The sequence below is a fragment of the Physella acuta genome, unplaced genomic scaffold (assembly GCF_028476545.2).
Source record: "Physella acuta isolate Inbredline_101_S28 unplaced genomic scaffold, ASM2847654v3 ptg000322l, whole genome shotgun sequence".
NCBI lineage: Eukaryota > Metazoa > Mollusca > Gastropoda > Physidae > Physella > Physella acuta.
In genome coordinates this window covers 44074-65686 of record NW_026731841.1, presented here as the reverse complement: position 1 = coordinate 65686, position 21613 = coordinate 44074, and the positions used below count along the sequence as shown (strand labels likewise).

Sequence of the window (21613 nt, the reverse complement as noted above, 5' to 3'; positions counted from 1 at the left end):
CTTTAATCCTGGTCACATTATTTATGTTTAGGGGAGTCAGGGATGTTTACTATGTGAACTCTTCTTTTTGTAACCAGACCACCTACAAGGCAGGAAGCATCGCCACCATCTCAAACTGAGACGACAGAGAGAGAAACTGACAAACACGCTGGATGCACATGCACAAAATTTGAGACACCTCGAGGCTGCTTGTAAACAGAAAACTAATAATACAAATGATTAATAAACTTGGATAAAATTTTCTTTTATTTGTTACCAATTTATACCAGTTCAGACTTATTTAAAAAAATGGAGATGGTTAAGAAATATGCATATAAACATGAGCTTCAATCAGCATTCTTGCTCTATACAGGATATATGAGCATGACATTTTTAATTTAATAAAAAAAGTACAATAAAGTGGATTGTTTAAAATGTTCAATCCATTACAAATGTCATGAAAGGTTATTTTTTTACTTCTATGGTACAAACAGATGATCATAATGATGCTAAGACAGGTATGAAAAAAAACTTAAATTTTAAACCCTTGCGTCCAGTCACATTGATGGTCCAATGTTACATAAGTTAAAACCTTTGACTGCTGTACTAGGCTTTTGAAATGCCTGTGATTGCTCAAAGGTGTGAAATATGTTAACAGTTCAACATGACAATCTAGCTGATTGTGTAAATAGCATAACATAGATCCTGTCTTCTACACGTTTGAACATATTCAATTGTAATGACTAATTGTATAATATCAGATTAGATTTTTAAAATCTACAAAAGTTGAACAGAGTTACTGCATTAGAATTTGGTCATAAATTAGATGATTTACCACCAATAAACAGCTATTGTGAACCTAGATACAAAGTTATAAAAAAGGCTGGGATGTCTTGATGGAAAAGTGCTGATTGTCTGATATTGTAACTAGATGCTGATTACAGCACATCCATGTGGTCAGTTAATGCTATTAGGACATTCAATTTATAAATGCTTTATATCAATAATAAATTTCATTCAACTAAAATAATCACTAGGCAGGAGGGGCAGAGAATGTGCGGAAGCAAAACTTAGGTCAGTCTTGTGTAGAAGCTCAAGGGAAGGAAGCCTGTTGTTGTCTGAGTAAATATAGGACAAAATAATTTCGTTGGTTGTTTCCCTTAGCTCGTTTTTTTTAAAAACGTGAAATTATTTTAACAAGTTTATCCATCTACAGTTTATAACAATTGTCACATTAACGTTGTTAATCGGTAGAGCAAGAATATCATACTTAAATTTTGTTAACCGTAGTTGTATATTTAAAACATAGTATAAAATTGCTATAAGTCAATCATAAATATATCTACTGCAAATTTAGGGTAGAAGATAATAATGTTAACACACAGGACAAAATGTCCCACTTTTTGAACATTGTTTTTGTGGTTCAGCTATACATAGAAGCTTCAGCTATACATAGAAGGTTCAGCTATACATAGAAGCTTCAGCTATACATAGAACTAAGTTGAAATAACCAGTGGTGAATATCATTCTTTGATTTTCATTTTAAATTTACACACAGCATAGATACACATATAAACATGCAATATATTGTCAGTATTATTTTATTGGCCAGCCAATTCAGCCATACAGCCAATGCGACAGCATTGTCTCTTATGTCTTGTCTGTCTTGTCTCATGTCTGTCCTGTCTCCAGCCTGTCTTGTGTCTGTCATACATAGCTAACGAATGAAACATGGCTGACTTAAGATCTGGTGGGCCAAACATTTGGGATCTCCAACTTATGTCGTGGGTGCAATCAAATAAATAGGAAGGGTTTCGTGCAAGTATTCACATTTGTGGACATGAGACCATTTAGTGTGGACAACATTACAGCCGGCATGACAAGAATTGGACAACATTATATCCTGCATGACAAGAACTGGACAACATTACAGCCTGCATGACAAGAATTGGACAACATTACAGTCTGCATGACAAGAACTGGACAACATTACAGCCTGCATGACAAGAACTGGACAACATTACAGCCTGCATGACAAGAACTGAACAACATTACAGCCCGCATGACAAGAACTAGACAACATTACAGCCTGCATGACAAGAACTGGACAACATTACCATGACAAGAACTGGACAACATTACAGCCTGCATGAATCACTTCAACATTGTGTTGTTGGAGGGGCATGCTCAGATATTATTTCCCTTTAAAGTGCGGCCATCTCGGTAAGATTAGCAGCATGAGTTACTCCACCCTTAGAAACATGTTATAGGGCTTCTGGCAGGTGGGCTGCCGGGGGTGTTACAAGAGCTTCAAAGCAAGATCCTCAGTGATCTTTCTATCAAGATCCTCAATGATCTTTCAAACTTTTACTAAGCCTGTTTTTGAGTCTGACTGTCATCTTCTTCCAGAGCGTGCCGTCTTTGTGCTGGCCAAACTCCTCCCCCATGTCCACTCCGCTGTCGTTCAACTCTGTACTCGGCAAAACGTCCCCGTTCCTAGAACGTAGAAACGACTCGTACGAGCTTTGGTGAGTGTTAGCAGTCAAGAATCTTTGGCTGTCGTCAGGGGCGTCAGCCACAAGGGATTTACTGGATGCCTTCCCTTTGGTGCCGAACTTGGAATCGGCGTAGCTGAAACTGCGGACACTGCCGTGGCCCTGGGTGCCGCCCCTGGTTTTCTTGCTCTTGGACTGGCTTTGTTTGAACAAAGTATGTTTTGGGTTGACCGTACCCTTGTGGGACTTCCCGTTATGGCGGAGCTGTACCTCACTATCTACCTCATCGTCGTCATCGCTGAGATAGCGAGAGAGATCTTCGCCGTCGTAGACTTTCATCACAGGTTTTGTCCGCTGGGGGTTGGCCCTCTGGTGGTCCTCGCCCTCGTCCGTGTCCTCGGAGTTGAAGTCTAGAGTTCTCTCCTCCTCGTCGTAGTCGGGGGCGGGGATAAACACGCCGCTGGGCTCTGGACGGTCGTCTGCTGGCAGGTCGCCTGCTGGCAGGTGGTCCGTGGAGCCGATGTCCGAGACTGAACTGCTGACGTAGGCGGCGTTAGCCAGCCCGTGTCTGAGGTCGTCCGAGTGTTGGGAGACCAGAGTTGACGTCTCGGAGCGAGCGTGGTCATCGAGATCTTTGACGTCATCGATATCTTTGACGTCATCGGTGTCTCTCAGGTCATTGACACGACCGAAACCGTTCAAGTACATCTCTGGGTTGTTGCCGTTTTCATCTACGTAATCATCGTCGTCCTCTAAAGTCCCCAAAACCATGGGGACGTTTTTGTCCCCCACCACCCACGGCCTGGGTTTGGTGGGGGACGTGTCGCGACTGACCACTGACGACTCGTTCGTCCTCTCTGTGTCTTGCTGCAGGGCTAGGAAGTCGGACTGACCCCCCAAAATTTTCGGCTTGTACCCCCCAAATTTCTTCATGCCCGAGACGGGAGTGGCAGATTTTTTGCTGTTGAGTTTGAGCTTCTGCATGGACTCCTGCTCGTTGTACTGGAAGACGCTGGTTTTGCCCAGCGCGGGGTTGTGAAAAATCTCGTGAGCTCTCGGAACTTTCGACATTTTCATTGGTCCGAGGTTCTGTCAGGGCTCTGGGGTTCTGACGGGGTATGAGGCTGGGACGTAGTTGACTAATTCATGTTTGTATGGCCGATCTCCCGGTGTACCAACACAGCTCACATCCGGGCATCCATCTGGAATAAATTAATCAACTTAGTATGGACTCAAAAGGTGCTGAATGAAAGACTTTGTGACGAATCTATATCTAATGATAATTCTTTTAATTGGAGGAGACTTCTTTAAAAATGATTCTAGATTTATTTTTTTTGTTAGATCATGCTCATTTGGTATTTCTTCTTAAAAAATATATTTTAAAGAACATTTGTTAAGACCTACATTTCAATGTGAAGAATAAAGTTAAGTTTTGAACCAGTTTTTAATTAGCCATGATTTGACAGGAGGGCGTGGAATAGAACGATAAAGCGGATACAAAATTATTTAGGGTTCTACCTTGGTACAACATTCATGGGGAATATTTTGGTACTAGGGCATACAATGGCAGCTGTATGTGAGGAGCTGTGTGTTAGGAACTGTGTGTTAGGAGCTGTATGTTAGGAGCTGTATGTTAGGAGCTGTATGTGAGGAGCTGTATGTTAGGAGCTGTATGTGAGGAGCTGTATGCTAGGAGCTGTATGTGCTGCATATTTTAGGAACTGCAAATGATGAAACCTTACATTACGCCAAATCAGACGCAAGCAATTAACCGACATCACTAATGAAGTTCTAGTTAAGTGTATTTGTATCTACTCATGCGTGCAAGTTACAAGTGGAAAGGTCAAGGGCCAATGGGGGAACTAGGCCTGAGCAAACAAATCCGATAGTGCTACAGGGGGTGGGGGTGTCATTGATGCTACAGGGGGTGGGGTGTGATTGATGCTACAGGGGGTGGGGGTGTCATTGATGCTACAGGGGGTGGGGTGTGATTGATGCTACAGGGGGTGGGGGTGTCATTGATGCTACAGTGGGTGGGGGTGTCATTGATGCTACAGGGGGTGGGGGTGTCATTGATGCTACAGGGGGTGGGGTGTGATTGATGCTACAGGGGGTGGGGTGTGATTGATGCTACAGGGGGTGGGGGTGTCATTGATGCTACAGGGGGTGGGGTGTGATTGATGCTACAGGGGGTGGGGGTGTCATTGATGCTACAGGGGGTGGGGTGTGATTGATGCTACAGGGGGTGGGGGTAGGAGGTTTAACTAACGCAGAAGGGGGTGGGGTGTGAGTGGTGCTGCAGGGGTGGGGGAGCGGTGTGCCATAGTTTAAGCTCACAGCTACCCCGTTACTAACTACCTAGCAAACAACTACACACTACCTAGCATAAAACTACCAACTGCCTAACTACCAGATGACAACTAACTATCGTATGGTGTAAAGGCCTGACGACTGACATGACTTTAAAACCAACAGACAATGACGGAACAAAGTTCACAGATCCACAAACTTGGTAAAGAATGTCATCATACAAGTTGCCATGTTAAAATTGTTCTTCATTCGTGTTATTGTTAGCTATCTTAAATAGTTTTTTAAAAACAACGTTTAGAAATATAAAAGCCAAAACTTTAAGTATTAAACAATCAACATACGACAGTTTTTCTAGTATTGTCCAGTTTTAACATTTGCTAATAGCTGCTGTAATAACTCAACTATTGGTAGCTTACAACACCATCACATTAATCAGACATCTAACCTACGCTTTTTAAAATCAGCAGCTGATGGTGCTACAACAGCAATCGCAGCTGATGGTGCTACAACAGCAATCAGCAGCTGATGGTGCTACAACAGCAATCAGCAGCTGATGGTGCTACTACATGACAACTTCTAAAGCTGTTTGCTAACATCCCGACAGGTCCATTTCCTCCCGACATGCTAAAACCGACTCACTAAAATACCTGTCCAAACAGACTGCGCATGCGTGTGCACATGACGTAACATCGCTGGTCAACAAACAGTGGTCAAGTTCTGACCTAAATAACGCTCGGCCACGCGGACATTTCCCGCGGTTTTAAAAGATTTAAGGCGACAATTTTTTTTTAACTTCAAAAGCCCTGCAATGTAACTAGCAGCAGTTATGGCTGTGACGTCACCGTTCTGAGGTTTAAATTTATAATGACGTAACAAGTATGACAGGACTTTGACGTCAGCTGTCGGTAAAATAAAGACGTCACTAGTACAGCGTGATGCTATTAACATAAGAACTCGTGTAGCTAATGCTAACTGTATTACTGTGACCTTATTTTCTCAAGACATCATATTCAATACAAACTGTAGGCCTGACTCCCTCAACAACAACATATGCAATGGTTGGCCTCGACAAATGACACGTGGTCTAAGGCCAGAGTTCACTGACCTTCTAGTGCCGAGATCAAACGTTCACACAATTACTGCTCACGTTTTAACACACATCAGGCATCTGACAATGTGGCACGTGACTTTAAAGTCTAGCCTGGGTGAGTCAAATTATGACAGCACGGGAAAACCCGAGGTGGGAAAACCTGGGACAATCAGAGAGTTGACTCATGGGAAAACCGTAGTGTCACCAGTTTAGCTGTAGTGTCACCAGAGTTTAGCTGTAGTGTCACTAGACGTCACCAGAGTTAAACTTTCGCCAGAGTTTAACTGTAGAGTCACCATAAGAGTCACTATAACTGTAGAATCACTATAACTGTAGAATCACTATAACTGTAGAGTCACTATAACAGAAAGTAGCACTGATACATACACAGGCTATCCTACACTTACATTACATTACCTTACACACAGGCTTTCTTACACTTACATTACATTACATCCACACATTATTCTATACTTACATCACCTTACATATTTTGCAGGCTATCCTCAACTTACATTGCATCTCCTTACATCCACAGTCTATCCTACACTTACATTACAACCCCTTATATTACATGAACTAGTCATCCTCTAGAAAGTAGCATAGCTTTATGCTACCAGCAACACACTGAAACAATATGACACCAGTTTTGTTTTTGGCTTGCTGATACGGTCAGAAGATAAAACCAATATCGGATCTTATTTATAGGCTGTTATCGATTTCTATTAGTCCGATTTATTTATCAATTTGCCACCTGTTTACCGTGAAATCACTATGGAGCGTGCAGCATTGATGCTGGTATAAAAACATGTGTGTTGGGGGCTAACTGCGACGTGAAAGTTGGCTGACTCAAAAATTATACTGATGGCGTCATCAAATGGTGCGCTAATCAATGCAAACCAATATAAAGAATTTTTATTCAGCTTTTAGCCTTTGCGGTGTTCAGGTGTAACACAACTTTTTAGAGTAATAATTATTTTAAGTAGAGTAACCAAAGGTAAACATATTTCTCGACAGCTAGGGGATGTAGCTGATAGGGTTTAACTCAGATGTTTTTTAACTAATAATCAAGGGCCCAACATGAGCTAATGCGAACACCTCCAACAATATTCAATAACCATTCCATGCATTGATTTCTGATCGATCAATACACGGCTATAACACAGCCTAAGGAGTTATCGATCTCTCAAAAATCACTGCCAACTACCTGTTTGAAATCAGTGCTTGACCTTGGTGCTTGACCTTGAGATTTAAATGGAAAGTGAAAAAAAAGAGTATTTTAAACTTTAGGAGCTTACATCAAGGTTTGAGGTTTGATATATATTTAGGGTGGTGTGTGTGGGGGGGGGGGGGAGGGGGGGTATTGCCGAACTGGCTCGAAACTATACAAATACATGGCGGTACTGGTAATATAAAAAATGTATCTAAGGAAGTGTTCAACAGACTGGATATTAGATTTCCAAACGATCCAGCTAGGTCGGCCCATAAAGCAGACGTGTAGCCTCTCGTGCAGGCAAAGTTTAAACCTGGTTAAACATTCATACACCACGACACGCGATCACACGTTAAACATTATTTAACAATGAATAATTGAACGGGACGTAATCAAACATTATTTAACAATGAATAATTAAGGGACGTAATCAAACATGAGTTGTGTGACGTGTTCCAAGGGAGAGAAGCACCAAAGTTCTCAACCAAAGACCGATAACTTCCGGGTGTTAAGACTCGGGCTACAAAATTTATTTTTAGGACAAATTTAATTGAAGCAAACTTGTGAAAACATTTCGTACAACCTTTGTACAGAATAGTACAGATGTATCCTCTAGAGGTACATATCTGCCATCTGTATTGTTTACTTTATAACAAAGGGCATATAATATATATATATATATATATATATATATATATATATATATATATATATATATATATATATATATATATATATATATATATATATATATATAATTTCTACGCTTTGTTACAGTGGGTACATACTTGTGTCTTCATGAAAGGTTCATATTTATACCCATAACAGAGCTTAACTACCCTGTTCTAAAGTATTCCATCATACAAACAGAGTGACGTCAGAATACAACCCCACCCCACCCTTCGTCCCAGGTTTTGTCACAGCTAAGAAAAACGTGATTTACAACCGAACGATAGAGCCAAGAAATACTTGAACAATGGGGAATTTTGGTGTGTGTAGCTCCTAGATCTACCCTTATGTGGGGAGATAGATTTTGGTGTGTGACAAGAAATACTTGAACAATGGGGAATAGATTTTGGTGTGTAGCACAATATGTTCTGTGCTGTATAAAGTTTGATAAAACAGCTACGTTTATACATAAATAAGTTTATATATATATATATATATATATATATATATATATATATATATATATATATATATATATATATATATATATATATATACATATTATATCCTGCCAAAGTACGATCTGATAGCGGCTCGTTCACCTGTGATTCTCACCTGAACAATCAGGTATTAAAGTTTGAGATGGGTCCCGATAACCTGACCATCTCACATATCTCAGACCTTATCGAGACACATTTGGACGGCTGAAGATATCTCCTGGTGTCAGGTGGACGGCCATCTCACGTGACCTTTCACCTCAATAGAGGGGTGGACAGTCACAGGGGAGGTCAGTGGTGGACAGACACAGGGGAGGTAAGTGGTGGACAGACACAAGGGAGGTAACTGGTGGACAGACACAGGGGAGGTAAGTGGTGGACAGACACAAGGGAGGTAAGTGGTGGACAGTCACAGGGGAGGTAAGTGGTGGACAGACACAAGGGAGGTAAGTGGTGGACAGACACAAGGGAGGTAAGTGGTGGACAGTCACAGGGGAGGTAAGTGGTGGACAGACACAAGGGAGGTAAGTGGTGGACAGACACAGGGGAGGTAAGTGGTGGACAGACACAGGGGAGGTAAGTGGTGGACAGACACAGGGGAGGTAAGTGGTGGACAGACACAGGGGAGGTAAGTGGTGGACAGACACAAGGGAGGTAAGTGGTGGACAGACACAAGGGAGGTAAGTGGTGGACAGTCACAGGGGAGTTCAGTGGTGGCAGACACAGGGGAGGTAAGTGGTGGACAGTCACAGGGGAGGTCAGTGGTGGACAGACACAGGGGAGGTAAGTGGTGGACAGACACAAGGGAGGTAACTGGTGGACAGACACAGGGGAGGTAAGTGGTGGACAGACACAAGGGAGGTAAGTGGTGGACAGTCACAGGGGAGGTAAGTGGTGGACAGACACAAGGGAGGTAAGTGGTGGACAGACACAAGGGAGGTAAGTGGTGGACAGTCACAGGGGAGGTAAGTGGTGGACAGACACAAGGGAGGTAAGTGGTGGACAGACACAGGGGAGGTAAGTGGTGGACAGACACAGGGGAGGTAAGTGGTGGACAGACACAGGGGAGGTAAGTGGTGGACAGACACAGGGGAGGTAAGTGGTGGACAGACACAAGGGAGGTAAGTGGTGGACAGACACAAGGGAGGTAAGTGGTGGACAGTCACAGGGGAGTTCAGTGGTGGCAGACACAGGGGAGGTAAGTGGTGGACAGACACAGGGGAGGTAAGTGGTGGACAGACACAGGGGAGGTAAGTGGTGGACAGACACAAGGGAGGTAAGTGGTGGACAGACAGAGGGGAGGTAAGTGGTGGACAGACACAGGGGAGGTAAGTGGTGGACAGACACAAGGGAGGTAAGTGGTGGACAGACACAGGTGAGGTAAGTGGTGGACAGACACAAGGGAGGTAAGTGGTGGACAGACACAAGGGAGGTAAGTGGTGGACAGACACAGGGGAGGTAAGTGGTGGACAGACACAGGGGAGGTAAGTGGTGGACAGACACAAGGGAGGTAAGTGGTGGACAGACACAGGGGAGGTAAGTGGTGGACAGACACAGGGGAGGTCAGTGGTGGACAGACACAGGTGAGGTAAGTGGTGGACAGACACAGGGGAGGTAAGTGGTGGACAGACACAGGGGAGGTAAGTGGTGGACAGACACAGGGGAGGTAAGTGGTGGACAGACACAGGTGAGGTAAGTGGTGGACAGACACAGGTGAGGTAAGTGGTGGACAGACACAGGTGAGGTAAGTGGTGGACAGACAGAGGGGAGGTAAGTGGTGGACAGACACAGGGGAGGTAAGTGGTGGACAGACACAAGGGAGGTAAGTGGTGGACAGACACAAGGGAGGTAAGTGGTGGACAGTCACAGGGGAGGTAAGTGGTGGACAGACACAGGGGAGGTAAGTGGTGGACAGACACAAGGGAGGTAAGTGGTGGACAGACACAAGGGAGGTAAGTGGTGGACAGACACAAGGGAGGTAAGTGGTGGACAGACACAGGTGAGGTAAGTGGTGGACAGACACAGGTGAGGTAAGTGGTGGACAGACACAGGTGAGGTAAGTGGTGGACAGACACAGGTGAGGTAAGTGGTGGACAGACACAGGGGAGGTAAGTGGTGGACAGACACAGGGGAGGTAAGTGGTGGACAGACACAGGGGAGGTAAGTGGTGGACAGACACAGGTGAGGTAAGTGGTGGACAGACACAGGTGAGGTAAGTGGTGGACAGACACAGGTGAGGTAAGTGGTGGACAGACAGAGGGGAGGTAAGTGGTGGACAGACACAGGGGAGGTAAGTGGTGGACAGACACAAGGGAGGTAAGTGGTGGACAGACACAAGGGAGGTAAGTGGTGGACAGACACAAGGGAGGTAAGTGGTGGACAGTCACAGGGGAGGTAAGTGGTGGACAGACACAGGGGAGGTAAGTGGTGGACAGACACAAGGGAGGTAAGTGGTGGACAGACACAAGGGAGGTAAGTGGTGGACAGACACAAGGGAGGTACGTGGTGGACAGACACAGGGGAGGTAAGTGGTGGACAGACACAGGGGAGGTAAGTGGTGGACAGACACAGGGGAGGTAAGTGGTGGACAGACACAGGGGAGGTCAGTGGTATGCTCACCTCAATAGAGGGGTGGACAGACACAAGGGGAGGTAAGTGGTGGACAGTCACAGGGGAGGTAAGTGGTGGACAGACACAAGGGAGGTAAGTGGTGGACAGACACAGGTGAGGTAAGTGGTGGACAGACAGAGGGGAGGTAAGTGGTGGACAGACACAGGGGAGGTAAGTGGTGGACAGACACAGGGGAGGTAAGTGGTGGACAGACACAGGGGAGGTAAGTGGTGGACAGACACAGGGGAGGTAAGTGGTGGACAGACACAAGGGAGGTAAGTGGTGGACAGACAGAGGGGAGGTAAGTGGTGGACAGACACAGGGGAGGTAAGTGGTGGACAGACACAAGGGAGGTAAGTGGTGGACAGACACAGGTGAGGTAAGTGGTGGACAGACACAAGGGAGGTAAGTGGTGGACAGACACAGGGGAGGTAAGTGGTGGACAGACACAGGGGAGGTAAGTGGTGGACAGACACAAGGGAGGTAAGTGGTGGACAGACACAAGGGAGGTAAGTGGTGGACAGACACAGGGGAGGTAAGTGGTGGACAGACACAGGGGAGGTCAGTGGTGGACAGACACAGGTGAGGTAAGTGGTGGACAGACACAGGGGAGGTAAGTGGTGGATAGACACAGGGGAGGTAAGTGGTGGACAGACACAGGGGAGGTAAGTGGTGGACAGACACAGGGGAGGTAAGTGGTGGACAGACACAGGTGAGGTAAGTGGTGGACAGACACAGGTGAGGTAAGTGGTGGACAGACAGAGGGGAGGTAAGTGGTGGACAGACACAGGGGAGGTAAGTGGTGGACAGACACAAGGGAGGTAAGTGGTGGACAGACACAAGGGAGGTAAGTGGTGGACAGTCACAGGGGAGGTAAGTGGTGGACAGACACAGGGGAGGTAAGTGGTGGACAGACACAAGGGAGGTAAGTGGTGGACAGACACAAGGGAGGTAAGTGGTGGACAGACACCAGGGAGGTAAGTGGTGGACAGACACAGGGGAGGTAAGTGGTGGACAGACACAGGGGAGGTAAGTGGTGGACAGACACAGGGGAGGTAAGTGGTGGACAGACACAGGGGAGGTCAGTGGTATGCTCACCTCAATAGAGGGGTGGACAGACACAAGGGGAGGTAAGTGGTGGACAGTCACAGGGGAGGTAAGTGGTGGACAGACACAAGGGAGGTAAGTGGTGGACAGACACAGGTGAGGTAAGTGGTGGACAGTCACAGGGGAGGTAAGTGGTGGACAGACACAAGGGAGGTAAGTGGTGGACAGACACAGGGGAGGTAAGTGGTGGACAGACACAGGGGAGGTAAGTGGTGGACAGACACAGGGGAGGTAAGTGGTGGACAGACACAGGGGAGGTAAGTGGTGGACAGACACAAGGGAGGTAAGTGGTGGACAGACACAGGGGAGGTAAGTTGTGGACAGACACAGGGGAGGTAAGTGGTGGACAGACACAGGGGAGGTAAGTGGTGGACAGACACAGGGGAGGTAAGTGGTATGCTCACCTCAATAGAGGGGTGGACAGTCACAAGGGAGGTAAGTGGTGGACAGACACAGGGGAGGTAAGTGGTGGACAGACACAGGGGAGGTAAGTGGCGGACAGACACAGGGGAGGTAAGTGGTGGACAGACACAGGGGAGGTAAGTGGTGGACAGACACAGGTGAGGTAAGTGGTGGACAGACACAGGTGAGGTAAGTGGTGGACAGACACAGGTGAGGTAAGTGGTGGACAGACAGAGGGGAGGTAAGTGGTGGACAGACACAGGGGAGGTAAGTGGTGGACAGACACAAGGGAGGTAAGTGGTGGACAGACACAAGGGAGGTAAGTGGTGGACAGTCACAGGGGAGGTAAGTGGTGGACAGACACAGGGGAGGTAAGTGGTGGACAGACACAAGGGAGGTAAGTGGTGGACAGACACAAGGGAGGTAAGTGGTGGACAGACACAAGGGAGGTAAGTGGTGGACAGACACAGGGGAGGTAAGTGGTGGACAGACACAGGGGAGGTAAGTGGTGGACAGTCACAGGGGAGGTAAGTGGTGAACAGACACAGGGGAGGTAAGTGGTGGACAGACACAAGGGAGGTAAGTGGTGGACAGACACAAGGGAGGTAAGTGGTGGACAGACACAAGGGAGGTAAGTGGTGGACAGACACAGGGGAGGTAAGTGGTGGACAGACACAGGGGAGGTAAGTGGTGGACAGACACAGGGGAGGTAAGTGGTGGACAGACACAGGGGAGGTAAGTGGTGGACAGACACAGGGGAGGTAAGTGGTGGACAGACACAGGGGAGGTCAGTGGTATGCTCACCTCAATAGAGGGGTGGACAGACACAAGGGGAGGTAAGTGGTATGCTCACTAGGACTAAAACACCCCTGTCAAAGAGCCGGGAAGATTTGACGATAAAGTTGTCCAGTGAAAGTTATTTCAGATTGTTACGTCAATACTTTCGTTATTGAATATAATACGCTTTAAATTAATGTATATTGTCTCATTAATATTGAATTAGATTGGAAATAAATTATTCTTGTGTACAGACGGGTGTTGTCATGTACACGTATCAGGTGTACACTGAGTGTGTACAAGTGTCTCCTACACCAAGAAACCATGGTGTGTCTGTTTGGTGATCCTGTTGAACGGGTGTGACAACCCCTACACCAAGGTGACAACCCCTAAACCGTGTGTGTGTGTGTCTGTTTGGCGATCCTGTTCACCTGGTGTGACAAGAGCTCTTGAGTAAAAGCCAACCTCACCAGCAGACAGTGAGGCAGTGATGCGGAACAATGTCACATTTCATGCTTGGACTTTTTTTTTCCCAAGATGGCGGTCAAACAACTCAACTGTCGGCTGCTAAATGTCAACACACAAAAAAACTAGTTTCCCAAAGGCCAGGGATGAAATTGTGCAAATAGTCGACAGCGTCCCAAATCTGGACCAGTAGCCAGTGAAGCTAATTATGTTGGGCTATTAGATCTAGCCAGTGCAGCTAATTATGTTGGACTACTAGATCTAGCAAGTGCAGCTAATTATGTTGGACTATTAGATCTAGCCAGTGCAGCTAATTATACTGGACTATTAGATCTAGCAAGTGGAGCTAATTATGTTGGACTATTAGATCTAGCAAGTCCAGCTAATTATGTTGGACTATTAGATCTAGCCAGTGCAGCTAATTATGTTGGACTACTAGATCTAGCCAGTGCAGCTAATTATGTTGGACTATTAGATCTAGCCAGTGCAGCTAATTATGTTGGACTATTAGATCTAGCTAGTGCAGCTAATTATGTTGGACTATTAGATCTAGCCAGTGCAGCTAATTATGCTGGACTATTAGATCTAGCAAGTGCAGCTAATTATGTTGGACTATTAGATTTAGCTAGTGCAGCTAATTATGTTGGACTATTAGATCTAGCCAGTGCAGCTAATTATGCTGGACTATTAGATCTAGCCAGTGCAGCTAATTATGTTGGACTATTAGATCTAGTCAGTGCAGCTAATTATGTTGGACTATTAGATCTAGGTAGTGCAGCTAATTATCCGTGACAATTGAGCAGATAACTCTCCAATAATGACTCACCAGTTGATTAAAATTAAACCACACCTTCTCATAAAAATTGACGACAATCTCAAGCCTATCTTTTACACACGGATGGAAGGGCGATAAGTAAACATAATCGCCAGGGCCGATAACCCGCTACATTATCTCTGTTTTGTTTACCTATTAAAAATTCAACGACAAAACGGCGTTGTCAATCTACGGGTCGAGCGTCATTACCGACGTCTGCTACAAGTTAGCAGACGTGATCAATTATCTTATCACAATCTAGCTGTTGGACGCTCGTCTGATTAGCTTTCGATTCAAGTTTTAACTCAAGTCTAATGGCAAAACTTACTTTTGACACAGATTTAAAATGTTTGTAAAATCAGAATGTTAGACCAGCGTTAGAAAGGTACAAATGTTCCAGTTGCTCGATTGTTTTTAAAATAGTTCCTCCTGTAACTTATTAAAAATGATTCCATGCTAAGGAGAGTTGATAAACCTGTGTTCATGTTCTTTGATTTTAACCTCGGGATGGGATTATATCAGGGGTCGGCAACCTTTTGAAGCGGAAGAGCCAAAAGTTACAATTTTCAAAATTTCCCTGATTTTAAAGAGCCACTAACATTTTTTTTATTTCAAATATTTTATTTTTTTATTAAGATTATTAGTATTTGTTCAAGGAGCTGGAGAGCCGCATCTTGATATCAAAAGAGCCGCATGCGGCTCGCGAGCCGCAGGTTGCCGACCCCTGGATTATATTATCTGCTAGAGGGGTGGGAAAGGGCGTGTCTGCTAACACGTGGTTCCTGAGTTCAACCCCTCCCCCCCCCTCCCCACGGAGCAGGTGAGGCAAATTTAAACAGGGGTGGGGGTGGGGCCCCTAGGCATTGGATTACAATCTGGTATTCCCGCGACCATATGTGATACCCACGTAGTACTTAGATGGTACCCACGTAGTACTTAGATGGTACCCACGTAGTACTTAGATGGTACCCACGTAGTACTTAGATGGTACCCACGTAGTACTTAGATGGTACCACGTAGTACTTAGATGGTACCCACGTGATGGTACCAACGTATAACTTAGATGGTACCAACGCAGTACTTAGATGGTACCCACGTAGTACTTAGATGGTACCCACGTAGTACTTAGATGGTACCCACTTAGTACTTGGATGGTACCAACGTATAACTTAGATGGTACCAACGCAGTACTTAGATGGTACCCACGTAGTACTTAGATGGTACCCACGTAGTACTTAGATGGTACCCACTTAGTACTTAGATGGTACCCACTTAGTACTTAGCACTCCTGTTGACTATACCGGCAAAGGTCAGGGGATAGACCACCGTACATCTGTAACCAAAGATCTTTTCATCTAATGATATGATCACCGACACCGTACATGTGTAACCCAAGATCTTTTCATCTAATGCTGTGGTAATTCCAGCGTATTTCACACGTTGGGTGCATCCAATATCTTCTGAAGCAAAGAGGCCACAATAGCATTTCCGTGTTGTCAATGTCTGTCAACGTCGAGGAGACCCAAATTAGGGGATTTTTTTAAAATTATAGGGTTAAAACAATTTCTGCCAATCAAAACCCACGTACCAACACAGCCCAGCCAATCCCAGAAAGACTAACACTGTAACATGTCTGAAGAACTAACCAGTAACGAGTCACGTGACAATGTACCCGAGCACAGTGATGACGTCAGGTGAACGATCGCTCACATGTAAGGTGGACGAGGCGAGCCCGTGTGTCAATGTTTACATTGACGAGGGATGGGAGGTGTGAGAGGTGGGGCGCTGATGGGCATTTAACTTGAAGAATACTTCACACCCATCCATGTCCCACACTGGCGAGCTAAGACAAACAGCCAAGTCCTGGTCGAACTTTAAAATAATTGCCGGGTAATTACCTCTACCGCTCTAGAATACACAATGTACATATATCCACCTGTATATCCAAATCCCAATCCCTAAATATCTCCATATCTATCTCTAACACTAACCCTAACTTATCCTTTACTTTTTTTGGTCTTGGATAATGTGCAGGAACATGAAATTGATCGGGGGGGGGGGGGGGAATGATATCAGTCACAACAGTTGTCTAAATTTAAAATCAATTCCCTAATTATTTATGCTGCAACCCCCCTCCCCACTCACACATTGAGCAAAGGTTTCAAGGATTATATAGACACAGCTACACTATTTTCATATTGGAGGTAGACAACATACTGATACTAAATGTTGTCAAGGTTACAAGGCTGTAAACAACATGGCGTCTCTTCTCTCCAACATCGGACCTGAACACTAGGATCAACCCCCCCCCCCATCTCCCATCCTGCCCGCGACAGCAAGTTTAGGGACGACGGCCAGCGAGGGGAGGGGGGGAGGGGATGGTCACTGCTTACTTTACTCCGGATACTGAGAGGGATCGTTTGTTTGCAGGAACTAATCCATCTTAGACACACTCAACATGTAGCTGCTACCTGTTGAGACATTCTTCCACACAACACACACACAACCACACACACACACAACACACACACAACCACACACACACAACACACACACACACAACCACACACTCACATGCTTAGATACTCACACGCACAGATTTTAAATCGAGTTCCCAACGACAATGATCGGGAATAAAAGAAGTTAGACCAACACCAACAAACCAACACATTTGACGGCTATACCACCTATACACCCCGACATTTATGCCCCAAGTTACGCACCACTGGCATTACATAATGTGGTGTGCACGGAGTTCCGATGCTATCAATAGCGGCGTGAACTGGTGACTGAACGGGACACACCCGGTGCTCGGGGAAAGTGTTTTACACGGCGGGATGGTTAGCACTAACGTCACATACAAGGGGGGGGGGGGCGGTTAGCAATTACGTCACATTTTAGTTGTATGTTCACATTATATTCAGCCTATATCCTGATTTTATTTACATTATATTCAGCTTATATTTTGATTACGTTTATCTTATATTCCCACAAGTAAAAAAAAAACCCAACTTACTGTCGAACCTTTCTACAACCATCAACTTAATCTTTGAAGTTTGAAACAAACACAAACGTATATTTGGGTGGTTAACTACTGCAGTCTTTCATTTCTCTGACGTACTTATCCCAATATTTGAATACGTTCGGCTGACATAACTCTTTACTGTAGGTGGAGGTAAGGTCTTCAAAAATATGACGAAGGTCTATAGAATGGTGGAAGTAAGGTCTTCAAAAACATGAGGATCTTCTAGAGAATGGTGGAGGTAAGGTCTTCAAAAACATGAGGAAGGTCTAGAGAATGGTGGAAGTAAGGTCTTCAAAAACATGACGATCTTCTAGATATTGGTGGAGGTAAGGTCTTCAAAAACATGACGAAGGTCTATAGAATGGTGGAGGTAAGGTCTTCAAAAACATGACGAAGGTCTATAGGATGGTGGAGGTAAGGTCTTCAAAAGCATGACGAAGGTCTAGAGAATGGTGGAAGTAAGGTCTTCAAAAGCATGAGGAAGGTCTAGAGAATGTTGGAAGTAAGGTCTTCAAAAGCATGACGATCTTCTAAAGAATGATGGAAGGTCTTTAAAAACATGACGAAGGTCTAGAGAATGGTAGAGGTAAGGTCTTCAAAAGCATGACGATCTTCTAGAGAATGTTGGAAGGTCTTTAAAAGCATGAGAAGGTCTATAGAATGGTGGAAGTAAGGTCTTCAAAAACATGAGAAAGTCTATAGAATAGTGGAAGTAAGGTCTTCAAAAACATGACGAAGGTCTATAGAATGGTGGAGGTAAGGTCTTTAAAAACATGACGAAGGTCTATAGAATGGTAGAGGTAAGGTCTTTAAAAACATGACGAAGGTCTACAGAATGGTGGAGGTAAGGTCTTTAAAAACATGAGAAGGTCTATAGAATGGTAGAGGTAAGGTCTTTAAAAACATGAGAAGGTCTATAGAATGGTGGAAGTAAGGTCTTTAAAAGCATGAGAAGGTCTATAGAATGGTGGAGGTAAGGTCTTTAAAAGTCCAGACTGTGAGGTGACCACCTTATGAAGGTGGCAGCAAAGGAAGCTTCGGCTTAAGCCCACACCACCACCTACAACCATCTCCACCACCTACAACCATCACCACCACCTACAACCCCTTGGACCGCCAGGATAACTTTTAATACACAATTTGGGACAACTGCTCCATCTATAGCTATAGCCTTATATTATCTGGTGCATCTTTAGCTGTAGACTAGTGTAGACTAGCCAGCCAAGTGACATATCACTTGTTCACAAGCTGTGGGTGTGTCACACAAAATCAGCCAAGCGTGAACGACTCGGTTCTATCAGGACTTGGTACAGTTGGAACTGTGTGTCATGTTTATTGCTGGCAGACAAGTGGAATTTGGTTACCTCTCTAGATTGGAGAGTAAGCACACAAAATCCCCCTCCTCCCCCGAGTGTAAATCATTAGAACTAGGTCCCCAAGGGTTTCGTTTTTCTTGTTAAAGTAAAAAAAAAACGTTTAAAATGTTTAAAAGGTAACAGTCAAAACAAGATCAACGATCAGTTGGCCAATGTACAACCAAGAGAACTTCTCAAATTTGATAGAACTAGAGATCTAGATCTAGCCTAGACTAGATCTAGACTCTTGTGATCCTTTGAAGTGAAGACTTTATTTTAGACGATAATTTAATTATAGACTATAAATAATTATTAATTAAATATAAACATTTTATAAATTTAAATTACAATAATAATCAATATTAAAATTTACAAGAAACTAACCTGAAAAACTGAAACAAAATCTTGTTAAAAATTAAATTAATCCAAGTGAAAAATCTCTGAAATGTCACCCAGCTTTTGAGTATGTGATCTAAGCACTAACTGGTTGTAAACTTAGAGCAGACGGTCGTCCGCTGCCATTGTGCCGCTAGAGTTACGTCCCGCTGTCGTTTAGAACCTAAGTGTAGTGGTTTGACTATTTTCAAATCTCGTCGCCCTAGTTGATGACAAGGGAGGGCACTCGACTGGAACTAGCTCCACGTAAGGCGGCTTTCTCTCCGTGTGGTGTAAAATAAAATAAGCAACGGATCAATGTTAGTCGATGTTTATCTCTCTATCGCCTCTTATATCGAGTCGATCAAAACTAATCGTGCACCGACCCTCTGGTGTTTGAAGCAAAGTTAGAGGAAAGTAAAAACAGCAAATTATACATCCACTCTCTTGAGTTTAAAGTCCAGTTTAATGAGAAGCTAATCAGTAATGTAGTTTGACTCTCTTTAAATACATTTCTGCCTCTACCCGTTTAAATATTTTTATGTACAAGATATACTTCTAAATTTTCACATAAAAACACTTAAAGAAATCTCACGTCATGCAATAAATTTACTAAGTTTCTTGTATAGAAAGTTGTTGTTGCGTTTCTTCATTCAATTCATGAACTGGCGATGACTTCCTGATCTCCTTTATTTTTTCATGCACGAGTTTAAGCCTCAAGGATGAAGCCTTTTTTTATGCGACGAAATGTTATTTTGTTATTTTGTTACAAAGTGTGCTATGGATGAGAAGATGCTCTTTGTGTGATCCCTCCCCCTCGGGTAAGTGCCCAGACCCAAGACCCTGGATCTATACATGATGCAACATCCAATAACCTGAGCCACTATACCCATACTTCATACGATAATTTAAGCTACAAATATTTACAAATTTAGTCGGCAAGTTGAGAAATCTTTGAATACTTCTCCGCCTAAAACTTTTCACAAGTCCACCGGAGAGAAAGCCACCTGAAGAATTTCGACATATCTCAATAAACCACACCTGAAGCTATGAGATAAAGTTACCTGATCGTTTGAAAGCGAGGCGGAAAGCTTGGTCAATGGAATGCAAATAAAAGCTGTCTACCTCTGTGTTAGCTCGCGTCTTAACACCAGTGTAACGACGTCTTACGTCTGCTAGAAAAATGTTTGAAGTTGTGTTCCTGCTCGCGTCTACTGAAACCATGTGACCACTACCACTAAAACCATGTGACCACTACCACTGAAACCATGTGACCACTACCACTGAAACCATGTGACCACTACCACTAAAACCATGTGACCACTACCACTAAAAGCATGTGACCACTACCACTGAAACCATGTAACCACTACCACTAAAACCGCTCAGATTGAGGGGTGGGTGTGTTTGCTGACCAACGATTAAAGAACGAATTAGAAACAGTCATTACACCACAGATTACAGCTGATGGTCCATTACACCACAGATTACAGTTGATGGTCCATTACACCACAGATTACAGCTGATGGTCCATTACATCACAGATTACAGCTGATGGTCCATTACACCACAGATTACAGTTGATGGTCCATTACACCACAGATTACAGCTGATGGTATGCTGTAAAAACACTCTGATTTAGATATTTCCATTCACTCGATTACCAAGTTTTTGCGTGAGACTTAATCACGCTCCCCCATCACCTCTGTATCTTACCTCTGAAAGCCCCCACCCCTCCCACCCACCCCGAATACAAATTTCCCCATTCCGTCAGCCGATGAAAGTACTTGGTCTAGTTGGAGACGTGATTTAAGATTGTAATTTAAGGCGGACGTGGTATCTCATTATACAACAGACCACGCCCGTAATGAAATTCTGCTCAAGATCTTTGTAGTACAACTAATCTAATAGATTTTTAAAGTTTGAATCTAGACCCCTGTCTACGCCATGATCCACATACAACCACAGGACAGTCCTGTCCACATACAACCACAGGACAGTCCTCTCTACATACAACCACAGGACAGTCCTGTCCACATACAACCACAGGACAGTTCTCTCTACATACAACTACAGGAGGTCCTCTCCACATACAGCCACAAGACATCCATACGTCAAGATCCGCGGTTGGACACGTCATGCGTTGTTTAGCCCTCAATGTGCTGACAGTACACAATGTGTTGTGAATGATTAACATAACTCACACCTCAGCACACAACATTAGCGAAACAGTAATCGAATATTCTGTTTTCTTAACACCTCACGTCTGCTACAAATGTGATCACACTGTGACGTCAAACACGTTACTTCAGGCTTCACTTTAGTATTCACTGATCACTTGAGGTAACACTTTTACTAAAATAATACACAAAATTACATTTTTCTCCATTGACTTAAAACAAATGGACTGTTTAATAGTCACAAGATCTC

General features: G+C 44.4%; 2 protein-coding genes across 7 annotated transcripts in view; one reads left to right on the top strand and one right to left on the bottom strand.

The window, feature by feature from the left end:
* LOC131940547 (tRNA dimethylallyltransferase) overlaps nt 1–237 on the top strand; it is a 39588-nt gene extending 39351 nt beyond the window's left edge. For both annotated transcript variants that reach the window (XM_059299214.1, XM_059299215.1), the window contains exon 11: nt 78–237. In XM_059299214.1, coding sequence (XP_059155197.1) covers nt 78–223 — 146 coding nt within the window. In that variant the 3' untranslated portion in view covers nt 224–237. The remainder of the gene's footprint in view (nt 1–77) is intronic.
* LOC131940548 (uncharacterized) lies at nt 224–19360 on the bottom strand. 5 transcript variants are annotated; one of them, XM_059299217.1, is made up of 2 exons: nt 19193–19360; nt 224–3676 (listed from the first exon to the last, which is right to left on the bottom strand). In XM_059299217.1, the coding sequence occupies exon 2, from the start codon at nt 3549–3551 to the stop codon at nt 2328–2330; it is 1224 nt and encodes a 407-aa protein (XP_059155200.1). In that variant the 5' UTR covers nt 3552–3676; nt 19193–19360; the 3' UTR covers nt 224–2327. The 5 variants fall into 5 exon arrangements, with proteins under 5 accessions (XP_059155200.1, XP_059155204.1, XP_059155199.1 ...); XM_059299221.1 differs by lacking the exon at nt 19193–19360 and adding an exon at nt 6429–6556; XM_059299216.1 differs by lacking the exon at nt 19193–19360 and adding an exon at nt 6353–6534.
* Between the last annotated feature and the right edge of the window lie 2253 nt (nt 19361–21613).

Coding starts and splice junctions, on each gene's coding strand:
- LOC131940548 (XM_059299217.1), bottom strand. CDS start 3,551: ATGAAAATGTCGAAAGTTCCGAGAGCTCACGAGATTTTTCACAACCCC.